Consider the following 25,602-nt stretch of genomic DNA (forward strand, 5'->3'; position numbering starts at 1 on the left):
GAATGAGGGCCGCACCTTCATGTTGACTTGGGAGCTGGCTTTGGCTTTCTAAAAGGCTTGGATTTATTCCAGACTGGAGATGGTTTCCAAACTGAAACTGCTCCTGTAGGGGGAAGGATCAGGCTTTTGTTCCTTATTGTGACGAAAGGAACGAAAACGATTATTAGACCTAAATTTACCTCTAGATTTTTTATCCTGTGGTAAAAAAGTTCCTTTCCCTCCAGTAACAGTTGAAATAATAGAATCCAACTGTGAACCAAATAATTTATTACCCTGGAAAGAAAGGGAAAGCAAAGTTGACTTAGAAGACATATCAGCATTCCAAGTTTTAAGCCATAAAGCTCTTCTAGCTAAAATAGCTAGAGACATATACCTGACATCAACCCTAATGATATCAAAGATGGCATCACAAATAAAATTATTAGCATGTTGAAGAAGATTAACAATGCTATGAGAATTATGATCTGTTACTTGTTGCGCTAAAGCTTCTAACCAAAAAGTTGAAGCTGCAGCAACATCCGCTAAAGATATAGCAGGTCTAAGAAGATTACCTGAACATAAGTAAGCTTTTCTTAGAAAGGATTCAATTTTCCTATCTAAAGGATCCTTAAAGGAAGTACTATCTGCCGTAGGAATAGTAGTACGCTTAGCAAGAGTAGAGATAGCCCCATCAACCTTAGGGATTTTGTCCCAAAACTCTAATCTGTCAGATGGCACAGGATATAATTGCTTAAAACGTTTAGGAGGAGTAAATGAATTACCCAAATTATTCCACTCCCTGGAGATTACTTCAGAAATAGCATCAGGGACAGGAAAAACTTCTGGAATAACTACAGGAGATTTAAAAACCTTATTTAAACGTTTAGATTTAGTATCAAGAGGACCAGAATCCTCTATTTCTAATGCAATTAAGACTTCTTTAAGTAAAGAACGAATAAATTCCATTTTGAACAAATATGAAGATTTATCAGCATCAACCTCTGAAACAGAATCCTCTGAACCAGAGGAGTCATTATCAGAATCAGAATGATGATGTTCATTTAAAAATTCATCTGAAAAATGAGTTTTAAAAGACCTTTTACGTTTACTGGAAGGAGGAATAACAGACATAGCCTTCTTAATAGATTTAGAAACAAAATCTCTTATGTTAACAGGAACACTCTGAGTATTAGATGTTGATGGAACAGCAACAGGTAATGTAACATTACTAAAGGAAATATTATCTGCATTAACAAGTTTGTCATGACATTCATTACAAACAACAGCTGGAGGAACAGATACCACAAGTTTACAGCAAATACACTTAACCTTGGTAGATCCAGCATCAGGCAGCGATTTTCCAGAAGTATCTTCTGATTCAGGGTCAATCTGGGACATCTTGCAATATGTAATAGAAAAAAACAACATATAAAGCAAAATTGATCAAATTCCTTAAATGACAGTTTCAGGAATGGGAAAAAATGCCAGTGAACAAGCTTCTAGCAACCAGAAGCAATAAACAATGCGACTTAAATAATGTGAAGACAATAATGACGCCCATATTTTTTAGCGCCAAAAAAGACGCCCACATTATTTGGCGCCTAAATGCTTTTGGCGCCAAAAATGATGCCACATCCGGTAACGCCGACACTTTTGGCGCAAAAAACGTCAAAAATGACGCAACTTCCGGTGACAAGTATGACGCCGGAAATAACAAAGAAAATTTTTTGCGCCAAAAGTCTGCGCCAAGAATGACGCAATAAAAACATAATTTATGCTTACCTGATAAATTCCTTTCTTCTGTAGTGTGATCAGTCCACGGGTCATCATTACTTGTGGGATATTAGCTGCTCCCCTACAGGAAGTGCAAGAGGATTCACCCAGCAGAGTTGCTATATAGCTCCTCCCCTCTACGTCACCTCCAGTCATTCGACCAAGGACCAACGAGAAAGGAGAAGCCAAGGGTGTAGTGGTGACTGGAGTATAATTTAAAAAATATTTACCTGCCTTAAAAAACAGGGCGGGCCGTGGACTGATCACACTACAGAAGAAAGGAATTTATCAGGTAAGCATAAATTATGTTTTCTTCTGTTAAGTGTGATCAGTCCACGGGTCATCATTACTTGTGGGATACCAATACCAAAGCAAAAGTACACGGATGACGGGAGGGATAGGCAGGCTCTTTATACAGAAGGAACCACTGCCTGAAGAACCTTTCTCCCAAAAATAGCCTCCGAGGAAGCAAAAGTGTCAAATTTGTAAAATTTGGAAAAAGTATGAAGCGAAGACCAAGTTGCAGCCTTGCAAATCTGTTCAACAGAGGCCTCATTCTTAAAGGCCCAAGTGGAAGCCACAGCTCTAGTGGAATGAGCTGTAATTCTTTCAGGAGGCTGCTGTCCAGCAGTCTCATAAGCTAAACGAATTATGCTACGAAGCCAAAAAGAGAGAGAGGTAGCAGAAGCTTTTTGACCTCTCCTCTGACCAGAGTAAACGACAAACAGGGAAGACGTTTGTCGAAAATCTTTAGTTGCCTGTAAATAAAATTTAAGGGCACGAACTACATCCAGATTGTGCAAAAGACGTTCCTTCCTCGAAGAAGGATTTGGGCACAAGGATGGAACAACAATCTCCTGATTGATATTCCTGTTAGTGACTACCTTAGGTAAGAACCCAGGCTTAGTACGCAGAACTACCTTATCCGAGTGAAAAATCAAATAAGGAGAATCACAATGTAAGGCTGATAACTCAGAGACTCTTCGAGCCGAGGAAATAGCCATTAAAAATAGAACTTTCCAAGATAACAACTTTATATCAATGGAATGAAGGGGTTCAAACGGAACACCCTGTAAATGTTAAGAACTAAGTTTAAACTCCATGGCGGAGCAACAGTTTTAAACACAGGCTTGATCCTAGCTAAAGCCTGACAAAAGGCCTGGACGTCTGGATTTTCTGACAGACGCCTGTGTAACAAGATGGACAGAGCTTCAGAAGGTCCTGTCTTAGAGGTAGAGACCAAGGCGGACAGGATGACATGTCCACTAGATCTGCATACCAAGTCCTGCGTGGCCATGCAGGCGCTATTAGAATCACTGATGCTCTCTCCTGTTTGATTTTGGCAATCAATCGAGGAAGCAGTGGGAAGGATGGAAACACATAAGCCATCCCGAAGTTCCAAGGTGCTGTCAAAGCATCTATCAGAACCGCTCCCGGATCCCTGGATCTGGACCCGTAGCGAGGAAGTTTGGCGTTCTGGCGAGACGCCATGAGATCTATCTCTGGTTTGCCCCAACGTCGAAGTATTTGGGCAAAGACCTCCGGATGAAATTCCCACTCCCCCGGATGAAAAGTCTGGCGACTCAAGAAATCCGCCTCCCAGTTCTCCACTCCCGGGATGTGGATTGCTGACAGGTGGCAAGAGTGAGACTCTGCCCAGCGAATTATCTTTGATACTTCCATCATTGCTAGGGAGCTTCTTGTCCCTCCTTGATGGTTGATGTAAGCTACAGTCGTGATGTTGTCCGACTGAAACCTGATGAACCCCCGAGTTTTTAACTGGGGCCAAGCCAGAAGGGCATGGAGAACTGCTCTTAATTCCAGAATGTTTATTGGCAGGAGACTTTCCTCCTGATTCCATTGTCCCTGAGCCTTCAGAGAATTCCAGACAGCGCCCCAACCTAGTAGGCTGGCGTCTGTTGTTACAATTGTCCAGTCCGGCCTGCTGAATGGCATCCCCCTGGACAGATGTGGCCGAGAAAGCCACCATAGAAGAGAGTTTCTGGTCTCTTGATCCAGATTCAGAGTAGGGGACAAGTCTGAGTAATCCCCATTCCACTGACTCAGCATGCACAATTGCAGCGGTCTGAGATGTAGACGTGCAAAGGGTACTATGTCCATTGCTGCTACCATTAAGCCGATCACCTCCATGCATTGAGCTACTGACGGGAGTTGAATGGAATGAAGGACACGGCATGCATTTAGAAGCTTTGTTAATCTGTCTTCTGTCAGATAAATCTTCATTTCTACAGAATCTATAAGAGTCCCCAAGAATGGAACTCTTGTGAGAGGAAAAAGAGAACTCTTCTTTTCGTTCACTTTCCATCCATGCGACCTTAGAAATGCCAGAACTAACTCTGTATGAGACTTGGCAGTTTGAAAGCTTGAAGCTTGTATCAGAATGTCGTCTAGGTACGGAGCTACCGAAATTCCTCGCGGTCTTAGTACCGCCAGAAGGGCACCCAGAACCTTTGTGAAGATTCTTGGAGCCGTAGCCAATCCGAATGGAAGAGCTACAAACTGGTAATGCCTGTCTAAGAAGGCAAACCTTAGATACCGGTAATGATCTTTGTGAATCGGTATGTGAAGGTAAGCATCCTTTAAATCCACTGTGGTCATGTACTGACCCTTTTGGATCATGGGTAAGATTGTCCGAATAGTTTCCATTTTGAACGATGGAACTCTTAGGAATTTGTTTAGGATCTTTAAATCCAAGATTGGCCTGAAAGTTCCCTCTTTTTTGGGAACCACAAACAGGTTTGAGTAAAACCCTTGTCCTTGTTCCGACCGCGGAACCGGATGGATCACTCCCATTAATAACAGATCTTGTACACAGCGTAGAAACGCTTCTTTCTTTATCTGGTTTGTTGACAACCTTGACAGATGAAATCTCCCTCTTGGGGGAGAGGATTTGAAGTCTAGAAGGTATCCCTGAGATATGATCTCTAGCACCCAGGGATCCTGAACATCTCTTGCCCAAGCCTGGGCGAAGAGAGAGAGTCTGCCCCCCACTAGATCCGGTCCCGGATCGGGGGCCCTCGGTTCATGCTGTCTTTGGGGCAGCAGCAGGTTTCCTGGCCTGCTTGCCCTTGTTCCAGGACTGGTTAGGTTTCCAGCCTTGTCTGTAACGAGCAACAGCTCCTTCCTGTTTTGGTGCAGTGGAAGTTGATGCTGCTCCTGCTTTGAAATTCCGAAAGGGACGAAAATTAGACTGTCTAGCCTTAGCTTTGGCTTTGTCTTGAGGTAGGGCGTGGCCCTTACCTCCTGTAATGTCAGCGATAATTTCTTTCAAACCGGGCCCAAATAAAGTTTGCCCCTTGAAAGGTATATTAAGTAATTTGGACTTAGAAGTTACATCAGCTGACCAGGATTTTAGCCACAGCGCCCTACGTGCCTGAATGGCGAATCCTGAGTTCTTAGCCGTAAGTTTGGTTAAATGTACTACGGCCTCCGAAATGAATGAATTAGCTAGTTTAAGGACTCTAAGCCTGTCCGTAATGTCGTCCAGCGTAGCTGAACTAAGGTTCTCTTCCAGAGACTCAATCCAAAATGCTGCCGCAGCCGTAATCGGCGCGATGCATGCAAGGGGTTGCAATATAAAACCTTGTTGAACAAACATTTTCTTAAGGTAACCCTCTAATTTTTTATCCATTGGATCTGAAAAAGCACAGCTATCCTCCACCGGGATAGTGGTACGCTTAGCTAAAGTAGAAACTGCTCCCTCCACCTTAGGGACCGTTTGCCATAAGTCCCGTGTGGTGGCGTCTATTGGAAACATCTTTCTAAATATTGGAGGGGGTGAGAACGGCACACCGGGTCTATCCCACTCCTTAGTAACAATTTCAGTTAGTCTCTTAGGTATAGGAAAAACGTCAGTACTCGCCGGTACCGCAAAGTATTTATCCAACCTACACAATTTCTCTGGTATTGCAACAGTGTTACAATCATTAAGAGTCGCTAAAACCTCCCCTAGTAATACACGGAGGTTCTCCAATTTAAATTTAAAATTTGAAATATCTGAATCCAATCTGTTTGGATCAGAACCATCACCCACAGAATGAAGCTCTCCGTCCTCATGCTCTGCAAGCTGTGACGCAGTATCAGACATGGCCCTAGTATTATCAGCGCACTCTGTTCTCACCCCAGAGTGATCACGCTTGCCTCTTAGTTCTGGTAATTTAGCCAAAACTTCAGTCATAACAGTAGCCATATCTTGTAATGTTATCTGTAATGGCCGCCCAGATGTACTAGGCGCCATAATATCACGCACCTCCCGGGCGGGAGATGCAGGTACTGACACGTGAGGCGAGTTAGTCGGCATAACTCTCCCCTCGCTGTTTGGTGAAATTTGTTCAATTTGTACAGATTGGCTTTTATTTAAAGTAGCATCAATACAGTTAGTACATAAATTTCTATTGGGCTCCACCTTGGCATTGGAACAAATGACACAGATATCTTCCTCTGAATCAGACATGTTTAACACACTAGCAATAAACTTGCAACTTGGTTACAATCTTATTTAACAAAAACGTACTGTGCCTCAAAGAAGCACTAAATGATTAAATGACAGTTGAAATAATGAACTGAAAGACAGTTATAGCATCAATCCTTAAAAACAACTTTTAGCAAAGGTTTGTTCCCATTAGTAAAGTAACAATAATTAAATTTGAAACATAAAAATTACAGAGCAACGTTTTTAATCACAGTCAATATATAAGTCTCACAGCTCTGCTGAGAGAATCTACCTCCCTCCAAAGAAGTTTGAAGACCCCTGAGTTCTGTTAGAGATGAACCGGATCATGCAGGAAATACAAGAGTAACTGACTGGAAATTTTTGATGCGTAGCAAAGAGCGCCAAAAACGGCCCCTCCCCCTCACACACAGCAGTGAGAGAGAAACGAAACTGTCACAATTAAAACAAGCAACTGCCAAGTGGAAAAATAATGCCCAAATATTTATTCACTCAGTACCTCAGAAAATGCAAACGATTCTACATTCCAGCAAAAACGTTTAACATAATAAATACCTATTAAAAGGTTTAATGTACTTTTAACAGAGTAATTCCGGTGAAATACCATCCCCAGAATACTGAAGTGTAGAATATACATACATGTCATTATAACGGTATGGCAGGATTTTCTCATCAATTCCATTCAGAAAATAAAAACTGCTACATACCTCAATGCAGATTCATCTGCCCGCTGTCCCCTGATCTGAAGCTTTTACCTCCCTCAGATGGCCGAGAAACAGCAATATGATCTTAACTACTCCGGTTAAAATCATAGTAAAAACTCTGGTAGATTCTTCTTCAAACTCTGCCAGAGAGGCAATAACACGCTCCGGTGCTATTGTAAAATAACAAACTTTTGATTGAAGTTATAAAAACTAAGTATAATCACCATAGTCCTCTCACACATCCTATCTAGTCTTTGGGTGCAAGAGAATGACTGGAGGTGACGTAGAGGGGAGGAGCTATATAGCAACTCTGCTGGGTGAATCCTCTTGCACTTCCTGTAGGGGAGCAGCTAATATCCCACAAGTAATGATGACCCGTGGACTGATCACACTTAACAGAAGAAATGAGGCATTTTCAGCCCCCGCGAGCCTAACAGCCCACAGGGAAAAAACATAATTTATGCTTACCTGATAAATTTATTTCTCTTGTAGTGTATCCAGTCCACGGATCATCCATTACTTATGGAATATATTCTCCTTCCCAACAGGAAGCTGCAAGAGTCCACCCACAGCAAAGCTGCTATATAGCTCCTCCCCTAACTGCCATATTCAGTCATTCGACCGAAAACATGCAGAGAAAGGAAAAACCATAGGGTGCAGTGGTGACTGTAGTTCAAATGAAAAAATTACCTGCCTTAAAGTGACAGGGCGGGCCGTGGACTGGATACACTACAAGAGAAATAAATTTATCAGGTAAGCATAAATTATGTTTTCTCTTGTTAAGTGTATCCAGTCCACGGATCATCCATTACTTATGGAATACCAATACCAAAGCTAAAGTACACGGATGATGGGAGGGACAAGGCAGGTACTTAAACGGAAGTTACCACTGCCTGTAAAAAACCCTTTCTCCCAAAAATAGCCTCCGAAGAAGCAAGGTATCAAATTTGTTAAATTTGAAAAGTATGAAGCGCAGACCAAGACTCCGTCTTGTAAATCTGTTCAACAGAAGCCACATTTAAAAAAGGCCCAAGTGAAAACCACAGCTCTAGTAGAATGAGCTGTAATCCCTTCAGGAGGCTGCTGTCCAGCAGTCTCATAAGCTAAATGAATTATGCTTTTTAACCAAAAAGACAGAGAGGCTGCTGAAGTCTTTTGACCTCTCCTCTGTCCAGAATAGACAACAAACAAGGTGAACGTTTGATGAAAACTGTAGTAGCTTGTAAGTAAAACTTTAAAGCACAAACCACGTCCAATATTGTGTAATAGACGTTCCTTCTTTGAGGAAGGATTAGGATACAAGCATGGAACAACTATCTCTTGAGTGATGTACTTGTTAGATACCACCTTAGGAAAAAACCCAGGTTGGTACGCAGGACTACCTTATCCGTACGAAGGACCAGATAAGGAGAATCACATTGTAACACAGATAACTTGGAGACTCTACGAGTCGAGGAATTAGCTACCCAAAAGGAACTTTCCAAGATAAAGATTGATATCTATGGAACAAAAAAGGTTCAAACGGAACTTCTTGAAGAACCTTAAGAATCAGGTTTAAGCTCCATGGCGGAGCAACAGTTTTAAACACAGGCTTGGATCTAACCAAAGCCTGACCAAATGCCTGAACGTCTAGAATACCTGCCAGACGCTTGTGCAAAAAAATAGACAGAGTAAAAATCTGTCCCCTTTTAAGGAATTAGCTGACAACCCTTTTCTCAAAAACATCTTGGAGAAAAGATAATATCCTGGGAATCCAGACTTTACTCCATGAGTAACCCTTGGATTCATAACAATCAGATATTTACACCATATCTATGTTCAATTTTCCTAGAGACAGGCTTTTATGTCTGTATTAAGGTATCAATGACTGACTCGGAGAAGCCATGCTTTGATAACATCAAGCGTTCAGTCTCCAGGCAGTCCATCTCAGATTGATTCTATTTAGATGGTTGAAAGGACCCTGAGGTAGAGGGACCTGTCTCAGAAGCAGAGACCGTGATGGAAAGGATGACATGTCCACCAGATCTGCATACCAGGTCCTGCGTGGCTACGCAGGCGCTGTCAAAAACACCAAAGCCCTCTCCTGCTTGGTCTTGACCTCCGGAGGAAATCTCACTCCCCCGGAAGAAAAGTCTGACGACTTAGAAAATCCACCTCCCAGTTCTCAACACCTGGGATATGGATAGCTGATAGACAAGAGTGAGTCTCTGTCCAGTGAATTATTGTAAGACTTCTAACATCGCTAGGGAACTTCTGTTCCCCCTTAATGGCTGATGTAAGCCACAGTCGTGTATATTGTCCGACTGAGTATGATGTACCTCAGAGTTGCTAACTGAGGCCAAGTCTGAAGAGCATGGAATATCACTCCCAGTTCCAGAATATTTATTAGAAGGAGGGTCTCCTCCTAAGTCCACTATCCCTGAGCCTTCAGGGAGTTCCAGACTGCATCCCAACCTAAAAGGCTGGCATCTATTGTAACAATTGTCCCATCTGACCTGCGGAAGGTCATACCCTTGGACAGATGGACCCGACATAGTCACCAGAGAAGAGAATCTCTGGTCTCTTGGTCCAGGTTTAACAGGGGGACAAATCTGTGTAATCCCCGTTCCTCTGACTGAGCATGCATAGTTGCAGCGGTCTGAAATGTAGACGTGCAAACGGTACTATGTCCCTTGCCGCTACCATTAAGCCGATTTCATTCATGTACTGAGCCACCGAAGGGCGCGGATGGGATGAAAAAACAGGGCAGAAATTTAAAAACTTTGACAACCTGGACTCCGTCAGGTAAATTTTCATTTCTACAGAATCTATCAGAGTCCCTAGGAGGGAAACCCTTGAGATTGGGGATAGAGAAATCTTTCCTTGTTCACTTTCCACCCATGTGATCTCAGAAATGCCAGTACTACGTCCGTATGAGACTGGGCAATTTGGATGTTTGACGCCTGTATCAGGATGTCGTCTAAATAAGGGGCCACTTCTATGCCCCGCGGTCTAAGGACCGCCAAAGCGACCCCAGAACCTCCATAAAGATTCTTGGGGCTGTAGATATCCCAAAGGAAAGAGCTACAAACTGGTAATGCCTGTCTAGAAAGGCAAACCTGAAAAACGATGGTGATCTTTATGCATCACAATGTGAGGATAAGCATCCTTCAAATCCATTGTAGTCCTCTATTGACTCTCCTGGATCATAGTTAAGATGGTACGAATAGTTTCCATCTTAAATGACGGAATTCTGAGGAATTTGTTTAAGATCTTTAGATCCAAAATAGGTCTGAAGGTTCCCTCTCCTTGGGAACCACAAACAGATTTGAGTAAAAACTCTGTCCCTGTTCCTCTCTTGGAACTGGATGGATCTCGTACATAATGTAAGAATGCCTCCTTTATCTGGTTTGCAGATAATTGTGAAAGGCGAAATCTCCCCTTTTTTGGGGGGGGAATCTTTGAAATCCAGAAGATATCTCTGGGATATAAATTCCAATGCCTAGGGATCCTGGGCATCTCTTGCCCACGCCTGGGCAAAGAATGAAAGTCTGCCCCCTATAGGATCCGTTACCAGATAGGGGTCCGTTCCTTCATGCTGCCTTAGAGGCAGCAGCAGGCTCCTTGGCCTGCTTATCTTTGTTCCAGGTCCGATTGTCTCCAGACCGCCTTGGACTGAGCAAAAATTCCCTCTTGTTTTGCCTTAGAGGAAGAGGATGCCACACCTGCCCTGAAGTTTTTAAAAGGTACGAAAATTAGACTTTTTTTTTTTTTTGCCCTTGATTTAGACCTATCCTGAGGAAGGGCATGACCTTTTCCTCCAGTGATATAAGCAATAATCTCCTTCAAACCAGGCCCGAATAGGGTCTGCCCCTTGAAGGGAAGTTAAGTAGCTTATTTATTAAAGTCACGACAGCTGACCATGATATAAGCCATAGCGCTCTGCGCGCCAGTATAGTAAAAAACAGAATTCTTAGCCGTTAGTCTAGTCAAAAGAACAAGGCATCAGAAAACAAAGGAATTGGCTAGCATAAGCTTGTCAAATATATTCATCCAATGGAGTCGCTTAACTGTAAAGCCTCATCAAGAGACTCAACCCAGAACGCCGCAGCAGCAGTGACAGAAGCAATGTATGCAAGGGGCTGCAGGATAAAACCCTGTTGAATAAACATTTTTTATCCATTGGATCTAAAAAGCACAACTGTCCTCGTCAGAGGTAGTGGTACACTTAGCAAGAGTAGAAACTCTTCTCTCCACCTTAGGAACTGTCTGCCAGAAGTCCCGTGTGGTGGTAACTATTAGAAAACATTCTTCTAAAAAATAGGAGGGGAAGAGAACGGCACACCTGGTCTATCCCATTCCTTATTAAAAATTTTTTTTTTTTAGTAAACCTCTTTAGGTATTGGAAAAACATCAGTACACACCGGCACTGCATATTATTTATCCAGTCTACACAATTTCTCTGGCCCTGCGATTGTACACATTCATTCAGAGCAGCCAAAGCCTCCCTGAGCAACAAGTGGAGGTTCTCAAGCATAAATTTTAAATGTAGAAATATCAGAATCAGGTTAAATCATCTTCCCTGAGTCAAAAAAAATCACCCACAGACTAAGCATATTGTGAGGTAGTATCATACATGGTTTTTAAAGCGTCTGTATGCTCTGTATCTACCCCCAGAGCTAACTGCTTTCCTTTAATTTCAGGTAGTCTGACTAATACTGCTGCCAGAATATTATTCACCACCTTTGCCATGTCTTGTAAAATAAACGCTATGGGTGCCCTTGATGTACTTGGCGCCATTTGAGCGTGAGTCCCTGAAGCGGGAGTCGAAGGGTCTGACACGTGGGGAGAGTTAGTCGGAATAACTTTCCCCTCGACAGAATCCCCTGGTAAAAGAAACGCTATGGGTGCCCTTGATGTACTTGGCGCCATTTGAGCGTGAGTCCCTAAAGCGGGAGTCAAAAGGTCTGACACGTGGGGAGAGTTAGTCGGCATAACTACCCCCACGACAGAATCCTCTGGTGATAATGTTTTTAAAGACAAAAAATGATCTTTATTGTTTAACATGAAATCAGTACATCTGGTACACATTCTAAGATGGGGTTCCACCATGGCTTTAAAACATAATGAACACAGAGCTTCCTCTATGTCAGACATGTTAGAACAGACTAATAATGAGACTAGTAAGCTTGGAAAACACTTTAAATCAAGTTAACAAGCAAATATATAAAACGTTACTGTGCCTTTAAGAGAAACAAATTTTGTCAAAATTTGAAAAACAGTGAAAAAAAGGCAGTAAAACAAACAAAATTTTTACAGTACATGTAATAAGGTAACAGAGCATTGCACCCACTTGCAAATGGATGATTAACCCCTTAATGCAAAAAACAGATAAAAAAAAAACAAAAAAACGACATAGACGTTTTTAAAAAACAGACACAACAAACTGCCTCAGCCAACAGTGGGAAGCTTCAGTTAACTGATTCTATGCAAAATTTAAGCCAGCCATGTGGAAAAAACTTAGGCCCCAATAAGTTTTATCACCAAACATATGTTAAAAAACGATTAAACATGCCAGCAAACGTTTTAAAACACATTTTTACAAGAGTATGTATCTCTATTAATAAGCCTGATACCAGTCGCTATCGCTGCATTTAAGGCTTTACTTACATTACTTCGGTATCAGCAGTATTTTCTTAGTCAATTCCATTCCTAGAAAAATATTTTACTGCACATACCTTATCTGCAGGAAAACCTGCACGCCATTCCCCCTCTGAAGTACCTCACTCCTCAGAATGTGTGAGAACAGCAAATGGATCTTAGTTACGTCTGCTAAGATCATAGAAAAACGCAGGCAGATTCTTCTTCCAAATACTGCCTGAGATAAACAGCACACTCCGGTGCCATTTAAAAATAAACTTTTGATTGAAGAATAAACTAAGTAGAAAGCACCACAGACTCTCACGACCTCCTATGTTGAGGCTTGCAAGAGAATGACTGAATATGGCAGTTAGGGGAGGAGCTATATAGCAGCTTTGCTGTGGGTGGACTCTTGCAGCTTCCTGTTGGGAAGGAGAATATATTCCATAAGTAATGGATGATCCGTGGACTGGATACACTTAACAAGAGAAAAGTCAAATTTTAAGGTAAGAAAAAAATTTATTATTCAAATGCATTATCCCAAATAATGAAACTGACTGTCTGAAATAAGGAATATTGAACATCCTGAATCAAAGCAAATAAATGTTTAAACACAAATATTTAGAACTTTATATAAAAGTGCCCAACCATAGCTTAGAGTGTCACAAAAATAAGACTTACTTACCCCAGGACACTCATCTACATGTAGTAGAAAGCCAAACCAGTACTGAAACGAGAATCAGTAGAGGTAATGGTATATATAAGAGTATATCGTCGATCTGAAAAGGGAGGTAAGAGATGAATATCTACGACCGATAACAGAGAACCTATGAAATAGACCCCGTAGAAGGAGATCATTGAATTCAAATAGGCAATACTCTCTTCACATCCCTCTGACATTCACTGCACGCTGAGAGGAAAACCGGGCTCCAACCTGCTGCGGAGCGCATATCAACGTAGAATCTAGCACAAACTTACTTCACCACCTCCACAGGAGGCAAAGTTTGTAAAAACTGATTTGTGGGTGTGGTGAGGGGTGTATTTATAGGCATTTTGAGGTTTGGGAAACTTTGCCCCTCCTGGTAGGAATGTATTTCCCATACGTCACTAGCTCATGGACTCTTGCTAATTACATGAAAGAAAAAGGCTTAGATGCCTTCTTTTTCAAATAATGATAGCAAGTGAACATAGAAAAAATGAATAACAGGAGTAAAATGAGAAAGTTGCTTAAAATTGCATGCTCTATCTGAATCACAAAAGAAAAAATTTGGGTTCAGTGGTCCTAAGTTTAAGCTCCAAGGTGGAACCGACTGTCTAAAGACAGGTCTGATTCTAAACAGAGCCTGAACAAAAGATAGGATGTCAGGGAGCTCATCTGAGACAAATCTCCGCAAACACCTCGGGGTGAAGAGACCATTCCCCCAGATGGAAGGATTGTCTGCTGAGAAAATCTGCTTCCCAGTTGTCCACACCTCGAATGTGAATCGCTGAGAGCAAGCAGTCATGGGGCTCTGCCCACTCCAGAATCCGAGACACCTCCCTCATCGAGAGGATGAGGTTGATGTAAGTCACCGAGGTAATGTTGTCGGTCTGCAATCTGATGAAACTGACCAACTCCAGAGAAGGCCATGCCTTCAGAGCATTGTAAATTGCTCACAGTTCTAGGATGCTGATCGGAAGGAGAGACTCCTCCCTGGACCACTTTCCTTGTGCCATTCTGGCACCCCAAACAGCTCCCCATCCTGTCAGACTGGCGTCTGTGGTCAATCTCCCAGGACGGTCTCAAGAAGGATGTCCCCACGGACAGTTGCTCCGGAAGGGTCCACCAAGAGAGGGAGTTACGAGTCCGAGCATCCATGGATATCAGCTGTGATAAATCTGAATGATCGCTGTGCCACTGTCTCAACATGCACAATTGAAGAGGTCTGAGATGGAACCTGGCGAATGGGATGACATCTATGTTTGACACCATGAGACCTATCACCTCCATACATTGAGCCACCGACGGGCTTGTGGAGGACTGAAGGGCAAGACAGGTGGACGCAAGCTTCCTGCTCCACCGATCTGTGAGAAATATCTTATTGGACAGAGTCTTATCGTACCCAGGAACTCTACCCTGTTGCTGGGAACCAGGGAACTCTTTCCTGAGTTGATCTTCCAACCGTGAGATTGGAGCAGAAGAAGAGCCCAAGAATGATCCACCGCGAGGTTGAACGACGGCGCCTGAACTAGGATGTCATCCAGGTAAGGCACCACCGCAATGCCCCTGGATCTGGCCACTGCAAGCAGCGCCCCCAGATAATTTGTGAAGACTCTTGGGAGCCGTCGCCAGACCAAAAGGAAGGGCCGCAAACTAGAAGTGTTGGTCCAGAAGCGCAAATCTTAGGGACCTGAAGTGGTCCCTGTGAATTGGCACATGAAGGTAAGCGTCCTTCAAGTCTATAGTTGTCATGAACTGTCCCCTCTTGAACTAGGGGCAGAATAGATCTGATTGTTTCTATTTTGAACGATGGAACACTCAAACTTGTTTAAACACTTTAGGTCCAGAATTGGGCGGAACGTGCCGTCCTTCTTTGGAACCACAAAAAGGTTGGAGCAGTACCCTAGACCCCTCTCTGCTAGGGGTACTAGAACAATAACCCCACGAGAGGCGAGATCTTTCACACACTCTAGAAAAGCCTCTCTCTTCCCTGGACTTGAAGACAGGTTTGACAAAAGGAATCTGCCCTCTGGCGGATGGGATCTGAACCCTATCCTGTAGCCCTGAGAGACACCTTCTAGAACCCAGGGGTCCTGAACGTCCTTCAACCATGCATCTGAGAATTGAGATAATCTGCCCCCTACGTGATACAGAGACCGGTCGGGGGCCGCCCCTTCATGCCGATTTAGTCTAGGCGGGCTTCTTGCTCTGCTTAGACTTGTTCCAAGAATGAGCCGGTTTCCAAGGTCCCTTGGACTGGTTCGCTTTCATGGCGGGTTGGCCTTGTCAGCACGAAAGGGACGAAAAGTAGATCCCTTGGGCTTAGCCTTCTTATCCTGTGGTAGGAAAGCTCCCTTGCCCCCCGTAACTGTGGATATGATCGAATCCAATCCTGGACCGAACAGGATCTTTCCCTGAAAAGGAAGGGACAACAGCCTCGACTAGGAGGTCATGTCCGCAGACCAAAATTTTAGCCACAGAGCCCTGCGGGCTAAAACCGAAAAACCTGATACCTTAGCATTCAGACAAATAATTTGCATACTGGCATCACAGATGAAAGAATTGGCGACCTTCAGCGCCTTAATCTTCTCCTGTATCTCGTCGATGGATGTCTCCCCTTCGACCATTTCACACAGGGATTCGCACCAATATGTTGCAGCACCGGCGACCGCTGCAACGGGCGCTGCAAGCTGAAAAACAAACCCTGTGTGCTGAAACGTCTTTCTCAACATGTTTTCCAGCTTCTTATCCATGGGCTCCTTAAATGACAAACTATCCTCGAGGGGAAAAGTCGTCTGCTTCGCGAGTGTAGAGATAGCCCCCATCCACCTTGGGAATGTTCCCCACAGCTCAAGCTGAGAGTCCGGGACAGGAAACAGTTTTTAAAGAAGGGGAAAAGGGAGACCCTAATCGCTCCCATTCATTCTTAATAATATTTGCCATCTTAACGGGAACCGGGAAAGTCTGAGGCACCACCCTAGCCTCGTACACCTTGTCAAGCTTAGGAATCACAGGTTCCTCCGGGATCTTAGGTTCCGGAACCTCCAGAGTAGCAAGTACCTGTCGCAGCAGAAAACGCAAATTTTCCATCCTAATCCTATAACCAGGCTCCTCCGCAGCAGGAGGCTTAGATGACACAGACACCGACCAAGAATGGGCCTCCTCCGAAGAGTCGGAGTGGGCCTCGACCTCGTATAGAGCCTCTGGATCTGCCATCGGTGAGGACAAATCCTGGGTCGAGCCACCATGATACACCATAAGCTTGCGCTTAGCAGAACGTGGTAAGGCATGGATCACTTTAGAAACCGCTGATTCCAGTTGGTCTGCAAAGTCTGAGGGCCAATGAATCTCTCCTGAAGGAGTAATGATTGGACCCCGGGGCGCTGCATGTGCAATCGAAGATGAATGCAGGGAACGCACCTCACGGGACGAAGAACCCTCAGAGGTGGACGGCTCAGTAGTACTAGACATCCGTTTACATTTAGATGTTGTAACAAGGCATGTGGAACATAGTTGAGCAGGCTAATCTACCAGAACCTCCTCACAATAAACACAGGAATTAAACTTTGTTAAGGACGGAGAGTCCTCCATCGCTTCTATGGGAAGACTAACAATTTACAAAAAGGCACCTTAATACCACCAATGGCCGGGGCACTCACCACCTCCTAGGACCCGGACTACAGAAACCGCTATGTGTCACAGATCAACAGAGAAGGATAAATAGACTGAAAGTTCCACACATTGCCAGAGCCTCATCTCGCACACAACGCAGCAATGACACAAACAATATGTATAACCCCCTCCCTCGTTCAATAATCCCCTTCCAGGAATATTAACCCTTGATTCTGTAAAGATAAAAAGGCGCCACACTGTGACCCTGCCTTCTATGTTATCATCAGTATCATCATTATGAAAATGAAACGATCTTACCAGAATCTACGCCGTGGAACACAAGTGTGACAGGTTAGTAAGCGTCGCTCCAGACATGGACTTGAGTGAAGAAAGCAGGCAGCGAAACATGTCAACGCTGATTGCTTATGGAGCTGTCAATATGAGTTGGGATGGTTTCACAGAAAGACTCTCCCTGCATCTCCGGACTCTTACTTTCGCCCAGGCCCTCACTGAGAGACTGACAGGACTACTTAAAACTCCAGTCCCACTGCGAAGAGTACTACCCTCCACAAGAGACTTCTCCAAAACTCCTCTGCCATCCTCCTGTGACGAAAGGCAAAGAATGACTGGGGGATGAGGGAAGTGGGAGAGGTATTTAAGCCTTTGGCTGGGGTGTCTTTGCCTCCTCCTGGTGGCCAGGTTCTTAATTCCCGATAGTAATGAATGAAGCCGTGGACTCTCCTCCCCTTTAGATGGAAATGGACCCTGAGACAGAAGGTCTAACTGCAGAGGCCAAGGATGGCAGCTGGACATTTGAACCAGATCCGCATACCAAATTATGTGAGGCCAAGCTTGGGCAATCATATTTACTGAATATTTCTCTAGGCTTATCTTGGAGATCACTCTGGGTATTAGTACCAGAGGAGGAAACATATAAGCAAGCTGAAATGACCAAGGAGCTACAAGAGCATCTGCACACTCTGGTTGAGGATCCCTGGACCTCACAAAGTACCTGGGAAATTTGTTGTTTAAACTGGAAGCCATATAAATAAAGAATAAACTGCAATTAAACTATTAACAGAATATAGTACACTGTATCTAGAAGTTACCAAATGCATTAAAAAATAACCAGTAAAATGAAAGCAGGCTTATAGAAACTGTAAACTGGCAAGTGCATTATTGGTTAGGTTAATTTCGGCATTCTTTGCAACTTGGGAGTATGGGAAAATATTCAGCGTGTCTTCAATAAAATGATGTTATGAAGTTACAACAGTTATAGAGTTAGGCATGTTGATATCACATTTATAAATGGTCAGAAATATCAATACACAAGGTAAGTAACATTGTATCTTATTACTACCCAATTTTCTCTTGAAAACATGTAGGTTATCCCATAATTTAAAAAGCAGTATAAAAAAGGACATACCCATTAGTGGTACTTTCTGAGCTTGAGTTAAGAACCTTTTGAGTATGGACTGGCTTTACTATGGGTTCCATTGGCTTCAGGGCTGGTTGCAGTTCTTTACTAGGGGGAGTAAAAAGAATTGTAGGTTTTTCAAAGACCTGTTCAAAAAATAAAATAATCATTAGACTACCACGCAAGTGGTAAATATACAGGGACAGGAGCAATCCTGCAGATAAAAATAAATAAAATGTTAAGAGTCTGGTGACCAAACCAGAGAGGCTCCAATAAAAATGCATGCGTGTATATATTTTTTATATTCTATATCATCTTATATCATCAGATATAAGATGATATAAGATTTCTTCTCTCTCTCTGGACTTAAGCAAATGCAAAACATTATTGCAAATAATCCATAATGAACAAAATAAATAAATATATATAAAACATAATTTATGTAAGAACTTACCTGATAAATTAATTTCTTTCATGGTGGTGAGAGTCCATGAGCTTTTACATATGGGATATACATTACTAACAGGAGGAGGCAAAGTTTCCCAAACCTCAAAAGCCTATAAATACTCATCCCACTTCACACATACCTCAGCTTTAAAAATAGGCAAGTGGGGGGCGGAGCCAGCCACAGGAGAGACAAGACGCACAGTTCATGAGCTCCTGATAAACAAGGAAATTTATGCTTACCTGATAAATTTATTTCTTCTACGATATGACGAGTCCACAGATTTCATCCTTAGTTGTGGGATTTATCCTCCTGCTAACAGGAAGTGGCAAAGAGCACCACAGCAGAGCTGTATATATAGCTCCTCCCTTCCCTCCACCTCCAGTCATTCGACCGGAGTTAGGAAGAGAAAGGAAAAGCCAAAGGTGACTAAAGTTTAGCAAATATATAATATATACCTGTCTTAAAAATGACAGGGGGGGCCGTGCACTCGTCATATCGTAGAAGAAATAAATTTATCAGGTAAGCATAAATTTCCTTTTCTTCTACAAGATATGACGAGTCCACGTATTTCATCCGTACTGGTGGGATACAATACCAAAGCTACAGGACACGGATGAAAAGGGAGGGACAAGACAGGGACCTAAACGGAAGGAACCACTGCTTGTAGAACCTGTCTCCTAAAAACAGCCTCAGAAGAAGCAAAAGTATCAAATTTGCAAAATTTTGAAAAAGTATGAAGAGACGACCAAGTTGCAGCCTTGCAAATCTGTTCAACAGAAGCATCATTTTTAAATGCCCATGAGGAAGCCACAGCCCTAGTAGAATGAGCCGTAATTCTTTCAGGAGGCTGCTGTCCAGCAGTCTCATATGCCAGACAGATGATACTCTTCAGCCAAAAAGAAAGAGGTAGCTGTAGCTTTCTGACCCCTACGCTTTCCAGAAAAGACAATGAATAATGAAGAAGATTGACGAAAATCCTTAGTCGCCTGCAAGTAAAACTTCAGGGCACGGACCACGTCCAAGTTATGTAACATACGCTCCTTCTTAGAAGAAGGGTTAGGACATAATGAAGGAACAACAATTTCCTGATTAATATTCTTATTAGAAACTACCTTAGGAAGGAAACCAGGTTTGGTACGTAAAACCACCTTATCAGAATGGAAGATAAGATAAGGCGAGTCACATTGTAATGCTGAAAGCTCCGAAACTCTACGAGCAGAAGAAATAGCAACCAAAAATAACACTTTCCAAGATAACAACTTAATATCTATGGAATGCATGGGTTCAAACGGAACCCCTTGAAGAACATTAAGAACTAAATTCAAACTCCAGGGTGGAGCAATAGGTCTAAACACAGGCTTAATTCTGGTTAGAGCCTGACAAAAAGACTGAACGTCTGGGACATCTGCCAAACGTTTGTGCAGCAAAATTGACAAAGCAGAGATTTGCCCCTTTAAGGAACTCGCTGATAACCCTTTCTCCAAACCTTCTTGGAGAAAAGACAGAATCCTGGGAATCCTAACTCTACTCCATGAGTAGCCCTTAGATTCACACCAAAAAAAGATATTTACGCCATATCTTATGATAGATCTTTCTAGTGACAGGCTTATGTGTCTGAATCAAGGTATCAATGACCGAATCAGAGAACCCCCGCTTAGATAAAATCAAGCGTTCAATCTCCAAGCAGTCAGTTGCAGAGAAACTAGATTTGGGTGTTGAAAGGGTCCCTGAATGAGAAGGTCCTGCATCAATGGAAGCTTCCACGGCAGCAGAGAGGACATGTCCACCAGATCGGCATACCAAGTCCTGTGAGGCCACGCAGGCGCCATTAGAATTACTGAAGCCCTCTCCTATTTGATCTGAGCAATCACCCGGGGAAGGAGAGCAAACGGTGGAAACACATAAGCTAGGTTGAACTACCAAGGCACTGCCAAGGCATCCATCAGTTCGGCCTGAGGATCCCTTGACCTGGATCCATATCTTGGAAGCTTGGCATTCTGACGAGATGCCATCAGATCCAACTCCGGTCTGCCCCATCTCAGGATCAGAGTGGCAAAGACCTCCGGATGGAGTTCCCACTCCCACGGATGAAACATCTGTCTGCTTAAAAAGTCCGCTTCCCAGTTGTCCACTCCTGGGATGTAGATTGCTGACAGATAACAAGAGTGGGCCTCCGCCCACCGAATTATCTTGGATACTTTGGTCATTGCTAAGGAACTCCTTGTTCCTCCCTGATGATTGATGTAAGCCACAGTCGTGATGTTGTCCGACTGAAAGCGAATGAATTTGGCCGAAGCCAACTAAGGCCACGCCTGAAGCGCATTGAAAATTGCACTCAATTCCAGAATATTGATTGGAAGAAGAGACTCCGACTGAGTCCACACACCCTGAGCCTTCAGGGAATTCCAGACTGCACCCCAACCTATAAGGCTGGCGTCCGTCGTCACTATCACCCATGAGGGTCTGTGAAAACACGTCCCTTGGGACAGATGATCCTGAGACAACCACCAAAGAAGAGAGTCTCTTGTCTCCTGATCCAGATCTATCTGAGGAGACAAATTTGCATAATCTCCATTCCACTGTCTGTCCATTGCCGCCACCATCAATCCAATTACCTTCATGCACTGGGCCACTGATGGTCGAGGATTGGACTGAAGGGCTCGGCATGTATTCAGAATCTTTAACTTTCTGACCTCTAAAGAAAATTTTCATGGCTATGGAATCTATTAGAGTTCCTAGGAAGGGAACCTTGGTCTGTGGAATTAATGAACTCTTTTCTTGATTCATCTTCCACCCATGAGTCCTCAGAAAGGACAGAACCATGTCTGTATGAGACTTTGTCAGATGGTAGGACGACGCCTGGATCAGGATATCGTCCAGATAAGGCGCCACTGCAATACCCCGCGGTCTGAGAACCACCAGAAGGGACCCTAGAACCTTCATGAAGATCCTGGGTGCTGTGACCAACCCGAAGGGAAGAGCCACAAACTGAAAATGTTTGTCCAGGAAGGCAAACCTTAGAATATAATGATGATCCTTGTGGATAGGAATATGAAGGTATGCATCCTTCAAGACCACGGTAGTCATATATTGACCCTCCTGGATCAATGGCAGAATTGTTTGAATAGTCTCCATTTTGAAGGATGGGACTCTGAGAAACTTGTTTAGACTCTTTAGGACTAAAATGGATCGAAACGTGCCCTCTTTTTTTGGGGACCACAAAAAAATTGGAGTAAAACCCTTGACCCTGTTCCAGTCTTGGAACGGGACGAATTAATCCCATAGTAGAGAGGTCTTTTACACAACGTAAGAATGCCTCTCTTTTTGTCTTGTCTGCAGACAATCGTGTAAGAAGAAACCTCCCCCTTGGGAGAGAACTTTTGAATTCCAGCTGATACCCTTGGGACACGATCTCCAGTGTCCAAGGATCCTGAACATCTCTTACCCAAGCCTGGGAAAAGAGAGTCTGCCCCCTACGAAATCCGGTCCCGGTTCGGGGGCCACCCCTTCATGCTGTTTTGGTAGCAGCAGCGGGCTTCTTGGTTTGTTTACCCTTGTTCCAAGTCTGGTTGGGTCTCCAGACGGACTTGGTCTGAAAATTCCCTTCCTGCTTGGTGGCAGACGAAGAAGAAGAGGGGACTCCTTTAAAGTTCCGAAAGGATCGAAAATTATTTTGTTTACCCCTCAGTCTAGCAGTTCTATCCTGAGGTAGGCGATGACCCTTACCTCCCGTAATGTCAGAAATTATCTCTTTCAAGTCAGGCCCGAATAGGGTTTTCCCCTTGAAAGGAATAGCCAAAAGCTTTGACTTAGATGACACATCAGTAGACCAAGATTTTAACCATAATGCTCAACGGGCTAAAATAGCAAATCCGGCATTCTTAGCCGCCAATTTGGCAATCTGAAAGGCGGCATCTGTAATAAAAGAATTAGCCAGCTTAAGAGCCTTAATTCTATCTAAAATATCCTCTAAGGGAGTCTCAGTCTTAAGAGACTCTTCTAAAGCATCAAACCAGAAGGCCGCCGCAGTGGTAACTGATACAATGCAGGCCGTTGGTTGTAAGAGGAAACCCTGATGAATAAACAATTTCTTTAGAAGACCCTCCAATTTCTTATCCATAGGGTCCTTAAAAGCACAACTGTCCTCAATAGGAATAGTTGTACGCTTCGCCAGGGTAGATATAGCTCCTTCCACCTTAGGGACTGTTTGCCAAGAGTCCCAAACAGTGTCAGATATGGGATACATCTTCTTGAAATTAGGAGAGGGTGAGAACGGGATACCCGGTCTGTCCCATTCCCTCGTAATAATCTCCGAGATTCTCTTAGGAACCAGAAAAACATCAGTGTAAGCAGGTACCTCTAAGTATTTGTCCATTTTACACAATTTCTCTGGTGGTACCACAATAGGGTCACAGTCATCCAGAGTCGCTAAAACCTCCCGAAGTAACAGGCGGAAGTGTTCAAGCTTAAATCTAAAGGACATGACGTCCAAGTCTGTCTGAAGTAACGCACTTCCTGACTCGGAAAGTTCCCCCTCAGACAGGAGTTCCCTGACCCCCAAATCAGATCCCTGTGAGGGTACATCAGAAATAGCTAATAAAGCATCAGAGGACTCAGTATTCACATTGACTTCTGTCCTACTGCGTTTACCCTGTAACACTGGCAACTTAGATAATACCTCTGTAAGGGTAGTTGACATAACTGCAGCCATATCCTGCAGAGTAAAGGAATTAGACGCGGTTGAAGAACCAGGCGTCGCTTGGGTGGGCATTAAGGGTTGTGACGCTTGGGGAGAAGTTAGCGGTATACCCTGATTCTCCTCAGACTGAGAATCATCCTTAGGCACATTTTCTTTACATAAAATCTGTGCTTTACATTGTAAGGTCCTCTCAGTACACGTGGGACAAAAAGTCAGAGGGGGTTCCACAGTGGCATCTAAACACATAGAACAAGGAGTTTCTTCCTCAGTGTCAGACATGTTAAACAGACTAGCAATAATAACAATAGTCGTTCTTTACTTAAAATATTGAGCTCTGAATTCAATTATAGGTAAAAATGATAATGTAACAAAAAACTGTACTGCGCCTTTAAATTTTAAAAGCGCAACTATTTTTCTGATATGTTCCAAAAAAACGTGTTTGTGGCAATAAAATTAATACTCTATCAGTATTGCATCCACTTGCTGAGATATGTAATACACAACAAAATATCGATTTTAACAGATATTTATTAAGTTAATTTGGCCCCTGCACCACGCCACAGCTCTGATGTGGCGCCATCCTGCCCCCGGAATACACAGCTGTTGTCAGATAGCCTTATAGACCCTTCTAAGGCCGATACAATTAAGGCCCCACCGGAGCCCCAGATGCTGCCTCTTATGCGATCTGGATGAAACTGCGCGTCCTGAGCGCATGAAAATAGGCCCCGCCCACCGTGGGCGTAACTCTACTCTGAATAAGACCCGCATGGGTCGCAAGTAACACAAACATGTCGACTGAAATTTTTTTTTTTGCCATGTGCCCTCTTATATAAAAACATTGTAACACTGTACTCTCCCCTCAGGTCAGAGATTTAACAGCCCGTAAGCAAAAAAAAAAAAAAACGCAGCTCCCAGCGTCCAGCCCTTGAATAAGTCAAAGAAATATTTACATACTTTGGCAATCAGTATAAAGGGATTCCAGGTACACCAAATCCTTTCATATAGTGCATACTGCTTACCCCTCCCCATATAGGGACAAAATGTCGGCCTGTTCTGATGCATCAAGTCTCCCCAGAAACAAAAGACTGAACATACCTCAATGGTGCTTGTAGCAAGACACCGTTCTCCACACTGAATATTTTTTTTACACTACCTTCAGCTGCGCTGTGGGAACCATCATGGATCTTAGATAATGTTTGCTAAGATCATCAATATCAGGGCAGAAAAACAGAATTTATGTTTACCTGATAAATTACTTTCTCCAACGGTGTGTCCGGTCCACGGCGTCATCCTTACTTGTGGGATATTCTCTTCCCCAACAGGAAATGGCAAAGAGCCCAGCAAAGCTGGTCACATGATCCCTCCTAGGCTCCGCCTTCCCCAGTCATTCGACCGACGTAAAGGAGGAATATTTGCATAGGAGAAACCATATGATACCGTGGTGACTGTAGTTAAAGAAAATAAATTATCAGACCTGATTAAAAAACCAGGGCGGGCCGTGGACCGGACACACCGTTGGAGAAAGTAATTTATCAGGTAAACATAAATTCTGTTTTCTCCAACATAGGTGTGTCCGGTCCACGGCGTCATCCTTACTTGTGGGAACCAATACCAAAGCTTTAGGACACGGATGAAGGGAGGGAGAAAATCAGGTCACCTAGATGGAAGGCACCACGGCTTGCAAAACCTTTCTCCCAAAAATAGCCTCAGAAGAAGCAAAAGTATCAAACTTGTAAAATTTAGTAAAAGTGTGCAGTGAAGACCAAGTCGCTGCCTTACATATCTGATCAACAGAAGCCTCGTTCTTGAAGGCCCATGTGGAAGCCACAGCCCTAGTGGAATGAGCTGTGATTCTTTCAGGAGGCTGCCGTCCGGCAGTCTCATAAGCCAATCTGATGATGCTTTTAATCCAAAAAAAGAGAGGGGTAGAAGTTGCTTTTTGACCTCTCCTTTTACCAGAATAAACAACAAACAAGGAAGATGTTTGTCTAAAATCCTTTGTAGCATCTAAATAGAATATCTGCATGGAACACCAGATAAGGAGGAGAACACTGCAGAGCAGATAATTCTGAAACTCTTCTAGCAGAAGAAATTGCAAACAAAAACAAAACTTTCCAAGATAATAACTTAATATCAACGGAATGTAAGGGTTCAAACGGAACCCCCTGAAGAACTGAAAG

General features: G+C 43.4%; 1 protein-coding gene across 1 annotated transcript in view; it reads right to left on the reverse strand.

Moving 5' to 3' along the window:
- Window positions 1–25,602, reverse strand: part of MORC3 (MORC family CW-type zinc finger 3) — a 340,436-nt gene that overhangs the window by 44,341 nt on the left and 270,493 nt on the right. Inside the window, exon 14 of the mRNA XM_053705944.1 lies at window positions 18,285–18,421. Within this exon, the coding sequence (XP_053561919.1) occupies window positions 18,285–18,421 (137 nt within the window). The remainder of the gene's footprint in view (window positions 1–18,284; window positions 18,422–25,602) is intronic.

Source organism: Bombina bombina, chromosome 3 (assembly GCF_027579735.1).
Source record: "Bombina bombina isolate aBomBom1 chromosome 3, aBomBom1.pri, whole genome shotgun sequence".
In the NCBI taxonomy this organism is placed as follows: Eukaryota; Metazoa; Chordata; class Amphibia; order Anura; family Bombinatoridae; genus Bombina; species Bombina bombina.